This window comes from Cebidichthys violaceus, unplaced genomic scaffold (assembly GCF_023349555.1).
Source record: "Cebidichthys violaceus isolate CVI_PGR_0920_01 unplaced genomic scaffold, fCebVio1.0.p SCAF_20, whole genome shotgun sequence".
Classification (NCBI taxonomy): Eukaryota; Metazoa; Chordata; class Actinopteri; order Perciformes; family Stichaeidae; genus Cebidichthys; species Cebidichthys violaceus.
Genome location: NW_027176373.1, coordinates 4,519,812 through 4,533,696, shown reverse-complemented (window position 1 = coordinate 4,533,696; position 13,885 = coordinate 4,519,812). Strand labels below are relative to the sequence as shown.

The 13,885-nt window shown below is 42.1% G+C and overlaps 1 protein-coding gene across 3 annotated transcripts in view; it reads left to right on the top strand.

Annotated features, from left to right (window-relative positions):
- Nucleotides 1-1,453: 1,453 nt before the first annotated feature.
- The window catches only part of ltbp3 (latent transforming growth factor beta binding protein 3), a 31,638-nt gene continuing 19,206 nt past the window's right edge, over nt 1,454-13,885 (top strand). Inside the window, exon 1 of one of the 3 annotated variants that reach the window (XM_068715742.1) lies at nt 1,454-2,133. In XM_068715742.1, the coding sequence (XP_068571843.1) occupies nt 1,896-2,133 (238 nt within the window). In that variant the 5' untranslated portion in view covers nt 1,454-1,895. The remainder of the gene's footprint in view (nt 2,134-13,885) is intronic. The other 2 variants (XM_068715741.1, XM_068715740.1) reach the window with 2 other exon arrangements.

Below are 13,885 nucleotides of genomic sequence, written 5' to 3'. Positions count from 1 at the left end.
TGTGTGTGTGTGTGTGTCTCTCTCTCTCTCTCTCTCGCTCTCTCTGCTTCTTGGCAGCTGATGATGCAGTGATGGCGAGTACCAGAGGCAGAGAGAAATGTGAGAGCAGCCTGTGAACTCTCTGCAGGCCCATGCAGTCATTTCCTCAGCGACTGAAGATAAACACTCACTTTTTGGAGCGGAAGTGACTCCTCTCTCTCTCTCTCCCCCTTTCTCTCTCTCCCCCTTTCTCTCTTTCACAGCTTTCCCATGTGCCGCCCCCCCCCCCGGGATCCTTAAAGCTGTGTAGCTTCATATTTTCAACAGTTACGTGTGGTTGATCGGCATGCTGACATGTCCCAGACGTAAGCGTCACAGTTTAACATATGACTGGATGACATGAGGAGTTTAAAAGGCCTTCTGCTCAGTGCATTGTTTTTGTTTTTTAACTTTATTTCATTACATTACAATTTCCTACTCATTATCCACTGAATTGATCTGACAATTGTAGTTACTAACTTCACACAGGAAGCTCACTATGGAGTTTAAACCAACTAACAGTGTATGTAGTATTAACCTATAGAAATAAAGCATTTTTAAGCAGTTTCGCAAAGTTTTTGCCATTTTTCAGAACTAAGGCTTTACATTTTCATTTGTACCTACGTTTTACTGTTTACAACTTTTATTTAGATGAAAATATTATGCAGATGTTTTGGTTTAAGTTTGATGTTTTTTTTTAATTATCGTGGCCTTTTCTTAAATACAGAGTTTGAGCACTTTGTCTATCATCAGGAAAAATACGGACATGTTGAAAAGGGCAATGCGAATAGTTTTTATGGTTTGCCATTTGCGATAGATAAACTGATGTGGTAGCAGATAAACTGACCTGTGAACTCAATGCCACATGTAACACACATCTGTAAAGCTGTTGTGCAGATGTCACATACTTTTGTCTCGAGGGGAATAAGCTAAATGTTGAACTATCGTGAGACAGAAAGCAGATGTCCACCTGGCTGCATCCTTTCAGGTGGAGTCATACTGACCTCAGCATCACCCTGATGACCCATAGCAAAACATGTCTACACGTTTCTGAAAGTTGCAAGACTTAAATACTTAAAAATAATATAGTTACTTGATGCTAAGTATCAACACACGAAAGGAAAAAAATATATATTTTCTAAGAAATTCAAAAAATATAATGCAGAATTGAGTCATAGGGGTGGCTGATTTATAACTGTCCATAGCTAAGTCACATGCTCATTTTAGTACTTTTACACATAAGAAACTAATCAAACACAGGTGTGTACAGCAATGCATCATTACATGTCAGTATCTTTTTATTCTCAGAGTGACACACACAGCTGTGCAGCTATGATTTGCAGAGTGGGGGTCTGTGCGCGGGCAGGAGAGGAGGGGGTGTCGGAGAGAAATAACCAACAAGGAAACCACTTTCAGCTTTTGCTCCTGCACCGCCTGGCTGGCTCGCAGCCAGCTTTTCTCCAGAGAGGGTTGGCTCACCCCTTCTCCTCTCCTCCCTTCTTTCTCTCCCAAACCCACATACGCACTCTCTCCAACTCTCCAAAGCAGCAGGCGAGAAGGAGGACGAGCGACAAAAGCGACGGGAAAGTTTTAGAAAATAGCAACAAGGGCAACAATAAACTTCTTAAAGATGTCAAACGTGTCGGTTTTCCTCACGGATCACTTGGTTACGCAAGGGAAGTAATTTTACATTTTTTTTCCTTAAGAAGAAAACAGGAGGGAGGACGCGCTTTTTTTTTTTTTTTCTTCTCCAACGCACGAGACGTCAAAAATCTTCCTCAGGTTAACAAAGCACGCGCGTTTGAGCTGGAGCTGAACCCCTCAGCTTGTGATTTAATGTCCCCGGGCCTCTGTGGAGGGCAGCGAAGGATGCCAGGATGCCCATTCTGATCTCCCATCTGCTTGTCATCTGGCTGAGCGTCCACAGGCTGGTGTGGTGCACGGAGCGCTCCTCCACACGGGAGCGCTTCAAGGTAGTCATCGCTCCTCTCATCTGCAAGCGGATCTGCCTGAAGGGACAGTGTCAGGATACCTGCGAGCAGGGCAACAACACCACGCTGATCGCGGAGAACGGGCAGGCGGCCGACACGCTCATCGGACAGGGCTTCAGGGTCGGTGAGTGGAACAATGCTGTTTATTTATGAGGGGATATAATTAGGCCGCTGCGATTAACTAATAGCGCTGCTCTGACCTCTGGGTTTATGGTTTCTCCCTTATGGAGGGCTGAGGGAGGCCTGTTGCTCATAAATTGACATTTTTATTATTATTAATGTATCTGTAAATGTTATATAGATAATTAGACTATAACACTATCACTACAACTAGTATTTCAGACATTATTTAGGGAGAATAACTGCTTTGAATCGGTAATTTAGGCAATAAAAGTGCCAATTACTTCCATGAAACTCCATAAAATGCTTAAAATGGGCCTAGTGTGTATAGCCTAATGTTATTACAAGGCAGTGGAGGAAAAAGCATTAAAATCAACTGCTTGATTAAGTAAACGTGTCAATTTATGCTCCAGTGAAAAGTCTGGCAATCAAATTCTTACTTCAGTAAAGAAATACAGCAGTATTAGCAGAAAAACACAAGTATCAAAAGTGAAAGTACTCACAATGCACATTGTCCTCTTTCAGTGTTTTTCAGTATTCAATTGTTGATAAAGTTTTGGTTGGTGTTGCTTAGAATAACATCTTAATAGGTACTTAAATCTGTAACAATGGATCATATTAAATGATCTTACCATATGTTTCATTGCCTATATAAAATCTTTACTTGCCAATTAACTTCAGACCAGTAGAGGTAAAAAGTGCCAACTGTGCCTCCTTAGTGTGGATTGAAATAAAAAGTCTTCTAAAATTAAAATAATCAAATGGAGTACAAATACTGTATCATAAGATGGTACTTGAGTACAGATGACAAGTATAACTGAATCATTTAAAAGGTTCTATCTTCTTTGTAGCCTACATCTATTTGACACCAGCTACTCGTATCCACCGTGAACACATGTCATTAAAATGAGTATAAACTCTGCTCTGCAAATAAATAGGTGGCTAAGACGAGGTGAGCTGGGTTCACCCTCCACTGCATCGCTGGAAAACGTTCCCATACTACACTTTAATTACTGAGGCATGGCTCATTACATAGCATGTAAATGTTCTCCTAAGATCTGTACTCCAGTGTCTGGTTGGCATGAGTGGATCCTTTCTGCGCTGTATCAGATCAGCTGTGGTGAGACGTGGAGCCTCGCAGTCTACGTCAGCGGCCGGCCCAGAACTGAAATTCTCTGCTCCTCATTTCGCTTTCTCACTTGGTGTAGGGAATAAGATGCTAAACAAGAAAATTACACATTGGTTGATCGGCTGAGTTGTTCCGCTGTGATAAAAGAAAAAGAAAAGAGCTTTAACTTCTCAGTGACATATCTGTGGTGGACAGAGATGTCATTTCTCTCTTTGTATAAACAGATTTGAATTATTAGTCACTTTATCCCCTTTCACCAAAATGTGTTTGAAACCCCATGTTAAGCTGTAGCACAAGCCTAAAATTAACAAATTATAGATAACAGCTGTACGTCAGAGCCAGCATGCCATGGTGAAACAGCTTCATATTTCTGTCAACATCACATTGGCACCAGAACCATCTTCCATTCTCATCTGTTTTGCAAGAAATAAAACATAATTATTCAAAAACCGTGTTCTCAATTTGTCCAGTGTTGACCGCCTGCTCTGGATGTTTACACATGTTTGGATTTTAAAGGAGAATTTAAAAATAATGGCCTTGTATTCATCAAAACACAGTTTCGCAGTACAGGGAGGTTGTAGTTGATCATACAGATGTCGCCTTTCCAGCTGTTTTCATTAGTGTGCCCATGTGAAAGTAAGCAGGCTGGATTTAATCAAGGTCAAGTGAATCCTTCTTGTTGCGCCTTGACAGTTTTCTTCCTCCTTGACACCATGCAGTGCTGTGGAGTCAGAGTTGGCCTCGGCCACCGGTCCTCCCTCTTCTCCCCCAATTTTTTTTGTGGTGCGTCATGTTTTGGAGCCTCTGTGTCAAATATTTCAAGAGAGACATTTTTAGATTCCTGGGATACCTAACGCTGCTTCACATTTGGTCTGGATAGTGAAGCTCTACAGTCACCTGTCTCCTGGGTTTCACAGGCAAAGTATCCGAAAAGATCTGTGCATGAGAGTGCGCGATTTTTTGCAGCAGGGGATATAGGGTTCAGTTTGGAGAGGAGACGTGTGTTTTTCAGTGTGAGGGCTGGAATGTGGTGTGGACAAGTGGAAATTTCTCTCTCCCGTGTTAAAACGGCTTTGGCTGTAGCAGCAACAATATGAAGACTTTTCCATATTTGAGCTGTTGTGACGTCAACACAGCAAGGCCCAATCTGAGTAAACCTTTCGATTCAATTTGGTGGATAGGCAGGCTGTGGACCAAGGAATGCTTCGGTTTCAGTGGTGAGCTGGGAGTTCGGCCAATAGATGACACATTTTTATGGCCGTTACATTTAAAGTAACAGAGAGAGAAAGCACATGATAAAGTGACCGTAGCTCCGTGAGAAGAAACTGGGGACATCTGTGTGGAATGGTAAACATCTGCTCCCAAAACATGTATTTTAAATGCTAACAGCATGTTTACAGGATCAGAAATAAATCTTAAGTTTCAGTTGAGTTAAACAGCTGTAGAGCAAGGTGGAGAACATGTTGGTGTTGGCAGAGGTTTGTGCATTCAAGGACTTGTTTTTCTGATCAGCTGCCCCAAAAACACAAAGCATTCTATTTACGGTGATATGAAACCGTGAAAAGCAAGCAAACCCCAGATTTAATGTTTGATGTTGTTAACCATGCATCTCTACGGATGGTAAATGTCTGTCTGTAGGTCTGTCGGTCAGTCCAACTCTTTGATCCAGACTGAAACTCAACAACTGTTGGATTCCTGTGATGTTTGGTACAGACATTCATGATTCCCAGAGGATGGATCTTAATGTCTGACTTTTTGATCTAGCTCCACCGTGAGGTTGACAGGTGTGGTTTTGAGTAAAATATTTCCTTAACTTTTGGATGGATTGCCATGAAATATATTCTACAGACACTCATGTCTCCCTCAGGATGAATTGTATGACATTATTGCTGAAAACAACTGCCTCAGAGCGGTGAGAGGCACACAAAGCAGTACATTTCTGAGCCAAAAAAACATGCTGGGCTTGAGGAGAAATCGTTGGCATTTTACACACAGACAGTCAGAGAGAATATCTGTTCTGGTCAAGTAAGTAGCAGTTAAAACTGAGTACTGGTCTATTTAATATACAGTGTACAACATAGCGTACCATCTATGTAATCATTATTTCACACATGTTCCTCTGAGCTCAAGTATACACAAGTATACACATCATATACTTTCTCATTAACAAGTCAACACTTACTCAACATATTTAATCTAAAAAAACATCACTGCAGTGAGGATACAATATGCCAGATACGCTCTGGTCATATGTTTGCAGAGAATTCACATTAATGAATCCATATTTCACTGTACACATCCTAAAACGGATGAAAGCATGGAAACTTGAAAGCCTCCCAGGCATGTTGGCAGGCAGAGAAAAGTTGGCGTTTACAGCCTGATGTGCCTTATTTTTGGATTCCACATCGTATCTATGTAAGTCATCATCGGGGTGCGCGGCGGTGCAGGCATCGTTATTGTTGATGTCAGTAAAAAAAGAACGAGTGCATCTTGAGGCATGTGACATTTGTAAATCACAAAATTGTCAACACGTTAAATTAATCTTTGCATGCTCATCCCATTGCATGTCCTCTATGGAAGCTGAACCTGTTTATCAGCAGATGTTTTTATAAATATCTCCATGTGTTTGGCTGACAAAATGTCCATCGGCCAACTTATTTTTTATCTTCTATTCTCAGCACTTGAAAGCTTCATGTAAGCTTCAGGATTGGGTGAAGTAGAGAAGGTAACAGGGTGCTTTTTTTCTTCTCCTTGGAGACTAGGTGTTGTTGTGTATGTATGTGCATCTATCTCACACTTCTGGCCACTTGTGAAAGGAAGACTTATATTTCAAAGATATCCTTTCAAAATAAGGTGGTCACAAAAAAATAAATAAAACAGTATTTGACCACATGCCTCGGTTGTGTGTTTTAGTCCAAATTTGTCTCTCCTGTTGCTTGCACAGCGGCATCCCATCCATCAGCCCTACTGACGGCAGCTGCTCGGCTCCCAGACAGCACTCTGAGTCTCGTCTCTCTTCTGCATCTCAGCAGCATCTCCTCTTTATCAGGGCTCCAGACTTCCAGGCTACTCTAGATTCTCATCTTTTTCTGGAATAACTAAAAGCACAGGGCCTCATGTTGCACAGGAGGGGGTCTTATCATACCCCTGTCTTGGCTTCTCTCCCCTAAAATGGGCATCATGAGAAGTGGATGTGGCTATTTCAGGATTTCCCATGTGGTTCTTAATTTAGAGTAAAGTGACAGTAGTAGCACTGTGGTTTGTTTGGGTTTTCTCCTGGCATGGGTCAGAGGTCCATGGGAGCCTGAAAATAAAGACAAGTCACACAAATACAGTAGACACAGCCAGTTCTGCTTTCTCTCTATTTAGGAGGTGAGTTTATTTTACTTTTCAAAGCCCTCTGCTCTTCCCCACACACTCTCCTTTCTCTCGTGCCAGACTCCGGAGAAGGCGGTCTAACACAGGCAACCAAAAACCTGCAGCACTCCGTATTTTTGCCACAGGTTGGATTGAAATCAGAGGCGAAGCTGGGCATGGCTCCTGTGCTCACCGCCTCTTAAACACAAATATTTGTGTGGGAGACTCATGCACATTCATAAGATAACTCTGAACGCCTCTTTTTTTTGATGATATCACATTGATCATGTGAATTTGTAAGCTGATCATTATCTCTTTACAAGGGTGTGTTTTAATTTTCATGGATACACATTCTGTCACCTCTCCCTGTCTATTTATGCATGTTGGGGAATTAACACAAGGTTATTTGGGGTCTGCCGTTCTCATTAACCTTTTACCACTGTTTCGCAAGCGGGACTCTATCACCATGCAGACAGACTGTAAATGCTTTGAAAGGTTATATGAATATGACAATGTAATATATTGTCATTTTTTAGACTTATCTTTTTGGTCATTTTCAAAAAGACCGGCCAGTCAAAAGAATAATCCAGGTTCTATTCACAGGAGAGTCTACAAGTAAAACCTTAAAAACATGATGTTTGCTCACTGCAGATCTAACCCTTTTAACCCTTTTTATATATATATATATATATATATATATATATATATATATATATACATATATATATATGTTAAAAGGGTTAGATCTGCAGTCTCACCACAACCCTCATTCAGAGAAAAGAATCCACGTGATCTGAGCAGGAGTTTCCTGTGAAATCAGACTCCTCCATGTCATCACTTTTTGTAGAAAAAAAAGGCAATTCTGCTGGGAAGGTTGAAATATAAAATCGCAGCAAAGGATGTTCTGAAAACAAAGCAGCAATTAGATGTTTTTTCTAACGTCACAGGGGAACAGTGTGTATATTTGCATGTGTGTGTATGTGCCGAAGTGTATTTGGTGCTTAAGCAGTGTACTAAACCCAGCTCAAACAAACAGCCTTCTTTGCCATCTTTAACACTCTCCTCCCATTTGCTTAGCGAGGGGGAGAAACGGAGCAGTTATTTAAAGCCGCTCAGAGGAATGCGAGCGCTAGGGACTGCACCCACATCGTGCAGGACCCTGTAGCCGAAGCGATTAGCCAGGGTAAACAGAATAACACGGCCTCTGCCAGCACTGCCTGCCGCCACGGCCTGAGACTGTGCAGCCTACAGACATTACCTGCCACGCGCTCCACTGCTGAATGCTGAGTATCCCCGCAGGGCAGGTATCTGACATAATCTCAGCAGAGCACTGTCAGCACTCCTCTACCTGCCTGCCCTCCGGTATTTAGACGGTCATTATACGTATGACATCATCCCTATCTGTGCCAAGATCCCGTCTGATTCTCTGGCTTTGTTTCCACCAACATCTCTGCCAGAGGGGAGTGACGGGGTAACGCTGGACTCGTGCCCACCCAAGAGCTAGGGAAACCACGTTGCGTATTTCCATGACATGTGAAAGTCACATTGTGCAAGGCGCAGTTTGATTTAGATTTGGGTAATTGCAGACGTCCTTACTCAGATCGGTTCTTCCTGATGATGGCTGCTTCCATTTCTCAGGAGTCTGCTCGTCCTCCTGTTTCTGTTGAGGTCAACAAACTGTAGTTTTAGGCGTACTGTGAGAGAGGTAACGAATACCTTTGGTGACAATGGCAAAGGGCAGCGCCATTGTTTGGATAGAGGCCGCTCAGAGTTTCTGAGAGTCGTCAGAGGGCAGAGAGTTGTGCAGGGGGAGGAGGAATGCCTACGCAGGGTTGTGTTTGTTTCTAAAGGCAGTGATTATGTCATTTACTCCCAACGTCTGGCTCAGCTGCAGGAGTCTGACCCACATCGTGCGTCGCTCTTTCTCACTCGGTGTGGTATGTGGTCTCGCAGGGCCAGTCGATGGTAGGCGTATTTGGGGATGTGGTTTCCTGCTTTTGAGCTGATGGTAAAGGGAAGCACGTCATTTGGTGATAGCCACTCTCTTTTTAAACAGGGGCTCCAGCGGCAACTGTGTTTACCGTTTTATTGCACCCAATGTTGTTTAGTCACGGTTCTCTCAGGTCATTAAAGATGCCGTTAGATAGTAGCAATTTAGTATATCGAAGAATACTCATGGAAGTACTTTGTAAACCTAGATTCAATTAAGCTTTTGACAATGATATTTCATCAAATGTGTGTAATGTAAAAGGGTCACTCATAGGGCAGAATCCTCTTTTTTTTTGTCCACTTCACAGAGCATTTTCACCTTTTCCAGTTAGTCGCTATGATCCGCCACTTGTTCTATGATTTCTGGCCTGTCTCCTCTCTTTCTTTCTCAACTTTTCGCCTCCAGGTAGTCTTTGGTCCTTGCTGTTTGGTGTGCAGCTTTAGCTTCTCATTGTTTTGGTTTTCCAGGCTGGACATTGACAGTGTGGTTGAGCCTCACTGCTCTCCTACCCCGTAATATCACACCGTAGGTAGCAAACACACTCAGAAAAACATTCGAGCAACGAGCCAGCTTAAGTTGCAGATATTGTTGGTGAAAACAAAACAGAAGCTGAGTGAATATTGGACTTAAGCCAAAAACTAGATGCCCATGTACGCTGAGTCTGTTGTGTGTATGTGCAATGTTCTCCAATAATGTAGCCATAACAGTTTGACAGGCAGGTAGTAATATCAGGGCTTTGTTTCCTTGGTGTCCCCTAATTGGTCAATAGATTACTTGAAGCAACTTTAAAAAAAAATAGTTTGACATTTTGGAAAATACGCTTGTTTGCTTTCATGCCGAGAGTTAGATGAGAAGATTGTTGCTATTCTCCGATCTGGAAATATTAAGATTAGCATAGCAAAAGGACTGGAAACAGTGGGAAACTACCACACCAGCGGCTCTAAAGCTCACAAATTAACATGTTATCTTATAGGTCAAAAACTTGAGTTGAGGTTTTATGGGGGATTATGTGTCAGACTTCTTCTTCGGTCAGTAAGTATTTTATAAAACTATATTTCATTCTACATTTTATTTCATGTGCGAGATTTTTGTTTGTTTGAACTGCAATGCGAGTTGTAGTGTGACGTGTTATTAAGGCGGTCTGTTTTAGAAGTTTGCATCATAGTTACACTTTAACAATAAGAAAACTCCACCAGTGGAAACAGGGCTCGTTGTGGTATCGATGTCAGCTGATGTGACCAACGCATTTTGACGAAAAAGTGTTGGCTACTAATTTTAAATTTCAGAGGAGGTTGATTCAGTCTGGTATTGAATCATTGTGAAAGTGACTCAGTGAGCATCATCACAGGTTTTTGGGTGTCTGCTTCTTGTAGACTGGGAAAATTGATATTTTCTTTTCACCAGAATATGACTGTGTTCAAAGAAAGGGACAGATCAGGCCTTTGTAACATCTGTGCGAGATGATGTCTGCAGTAGCTTACAGTTCAGTGAGCTGGGGAACTTTTGAGCTGTGGTTTGTGGGGCTGTAATTTGTTGTTTTTGTGCTGGGAGGGTGCGGCTGCGGCTGAAAAGACGCCGTGGAGGGAGGGGGCTGAAGATGCGTCATCTCCAGACAGACAGGAGTGAGTGGGTGGGTGGTCACAGGGCACTCAGAGGGCACCCTCTACTCTCTTTGTCTCTTTATTTCTTTACTATTTGTCATTTCACACATATACAGTACATACCTGTGCAGACTAGTATAATTTTCCCTCTACCAGTCATTACCCATAATTTAGTAAAAATATGAAAAATGTGTGTGCCAGTCTGTCTTTATATGTTTTCATGGACATGCATGGTGTCTTTTTGGTCTACTAGGCTTGCTTACTTAGCAGTTAAGGAATGCACAGTATGTTTTTCTTTAAAGGAAAAAAGTAGTGTCTGGGAATAACAATAATGCCACTGAAACATCACATTATTTTGTATTCTCTGAATTTTACATCGCTGCCTGTTTTTTTGCGTCATTCCATCACTTTCCCAGATATATGATATACAGTATATGACAAAGATATCTCCCCTCTGCGATGTCATGCTGTGAGGAGATCTGTCTTTCTCCTCATGGAGTGACTCATTACATTATGAAGAAGGAGCTCCCACTCGTATGTCACATGAAACACTCCAACGAGAAGAGCTCGAAGACAAAGTCTTCCACCAACCCCCCCTTCTTTTTGTCTTGTTTTTCACTTTAGTTCGCTCTTCTACTTGGAGTGAGTGCTGCATGGGAAAATTATACGCTTCGTGGCTGTGTTGGAACGTACCTGCAAGCTGACGTTCAATATTACATTAGGTTTCAGAGAGCCATAAAGAACAAAGTCAACTTTGAATGTTCTCTTATGCGGACTGAATCCATATATGGTAAAATACATTTAATGGCTGTACAGTGTGTCTTCATTCAAATCCTTAAGTTACAGTTATTGAATCACTACTTTGTGCTGATCTAAATTCCATACACGATGAGTCATCTTTGAATGGGATCCTGGTTCCTCCATTTTCTTTGACGTGTGGAAAATAAGGTTCAAGATAACATAACTCCCCACCAATCAGCCTGTTCTTGCCTCGCAATCATTCAGAACAAATAGCTCTTATGTGCATTTGATTTTTAATAACACACCACCTCTAGTCTGAGGAATGTGTTAGATCTATAATGACAAAGGCGTGGCTCAAAACGGGGGGGGGGGGGGCGGCTGCGTCTGGGACGCTCAGCTAACTGACGAGGAGAGTCAATGAGCGATTTTGGATCATAAATCCCGCTAATGAACTCCGAGGTGATGATTTAAAGGGAAAGCCCGCTGGAAAGTAAAATCCTTACTATGATCTCAGCTTTAAAGCGTTCTAGTGCTCTTTTCGGTATGTAATGTGGTGCAGTCACCCAACCGCAGCGGCTCTCCAGGAGACAGTACACCCCTCCACTTATTAGCTCTCACACGCACGGACGAACACACCCATTCACATGTAAGGTCTGCAGAAAACATCAGCCACTGCATCGCCTGTATGGCTGGAGTTTAAATGAAGGAGGCAGATGTGAAGGAGAACAGCCACCGTATGTTATTCTAACATACAAATAATTCAGTCCTCCTGGAGCGCTGAAGACAAACAGACGCGAGACAGCTCATTTGAACAGTATCCAATAATCAGAATAATACAGGCATGAAGTGCAGTAGTAATACAATCTGTTGGAGATTTTTTGTATTTGCTGTACTATTATGGCTGTGTGTTAGCAACAAGTGACATGTTATATAAAATAAAAAACAACTAGCTTAGCTTATTGAATTACTGGATGTCTGTGAAGCAGCTTGCCTGAACAGTCAGGGAATATTTGATATTTGATAACTCAATTCTGGGTTTATAGTGAAAATAGAGACTTTATAAATAATATTACATTGTGTAGTTTAGTTAGAGGTGCCATCTCACTTTGCACAGCTACAGAAGTATATTTACAAATATTAATCCTGTAGACATATTTCACTGTAGCACACAAATGGCACACTCAGACAAAAACCTCCTTCCAACATCAGCTATCCTTCATATCAAGACAACAAAAATAATGTAATTTATGTATGCATGTGTTGTCTGTAGACACTTGAAATGGATGAAACAGTGTTTCATGGTGAAACTGTCCAGACAAATTTGGAAAAAAAGAGAGCAAGGGTATCAGATCAGTGCTCACATACTCTGATTTGAGGTATCAGAATCAGTATCTGTCAGGATTGTAGAAAGGCATGTGCTGGCAGCTGTGTATTGTAGTTTGCACTGCGTATTGTATGTCATCACACTGGCTTCATTTTACAAACAGATCTCCTTCTCAAGGCCCCCACCCAAGATATATTAGCCAAAATGTGGAATACGATTCCCCTTCTTTTGTGTTAATTAGCGTGGCATTGACCCTGACTGCTATCAGAGTCTCATTCAGACACTTTCCCAGCCAGACGGGGCCTCAGCCCAGACTTTGCCTACAATATGTCGTCTCTGTGGGTTTAGATTGTGTAATCACGTTTGGAAAGAGGTCTTTTTCCTGACTTTCTGTGTCTGCGATCCTAATTTTCAAACCCCGCATCTTTCCCAGTTTCCTCTCATTCTAAATCCAGAACTGAGAAGAAATCTGAGCCATGGAAACTGGAGCTTTGAAGTACAGTTTTCTGTCTTCTACAGTCTGCGCTGCTCACCTTCTTTTTTTTCCTGCCATGCCTGAGCCTTCCAGCTCTATTCTGCATGTTGCTGCCTGCTCTCAGTCGTAGTAGTTACAGACCACTGTCACATGGTGTTCGGTAGTCGAAGGCTGCTTCTGAAGTATCCATCTTGCTTCAGATTAAAAAATGTTACCACACTAGTGGGGTGTTTCATTGTGGTCCTTTCATTTTTCTGCCAGACTTTCACTTTGTGAGGATGTCCCTGCTGTGTTTAAAGTGATCTAGTCCCCCAATTACGCCACAACCCAGACTCCCTGGCAGTTCACATATAATTACTTCCATGTGTGCACACTTGGCTCGGCAGCAGAAAGAGGCCTCTCCTGTTGTCTCTTCTCGTTACCTCTCCTCCTTTCTTCTCTCGTCTCCTTGTCTCCTCTCTTCTCCTCTCGTGTCCTTTCGTCTCCTCTCCTCTCACCCTCTCTTGTCTCCTCTTCTCTCGTCTTTTCTCGTCTCCTCTCATCTTGACTTCTCTTGTCTCCTCTCCTCTCGCCACATCTCCTCTCTTCTCCTCTCGTCTCCTTTCCTCTCATCTCATCTCGTCTTCGCTCGTCTCTTCTCTTTTTGTCTCCTCTCCTCTCGTCTCCTCTCTTGTCTACTCTCCTCTAAAAAATTCTTCAGCGTCCGGTTGTCCTTAGCACCACCCTCTCGTGTCACTTCTGGATTCCAAAAGCCAAGATGGCGACGGCCAAAACTCGAGGCTTCAAAACAGAAGTCAACAAACCAATGGGCGACGTCACGATGACTATGTCCACTTCTTATACAGTTGATGGGAAATACGCATATTTCTTTTCTGGCGGAGAGTTACATGACAAGATTGATACCAGTCTCATATCTGTCCATAGGTATTAAACTTCAGCTTAATATAAAGACTGGAAACAGCCTGGTTCCGTTAAATTGTAACACAATTCAGCTACTATCACCACTAATTAATTATCAAGATTAATTATCTAAATTGGTGCAGATTAATTTACTATCGATTGACTAATCGATTAATTATTTTAGAAATCACTCTGGTATTTATTGATTTACTGAGATATATGGCTGTGTGTTTTAAGAT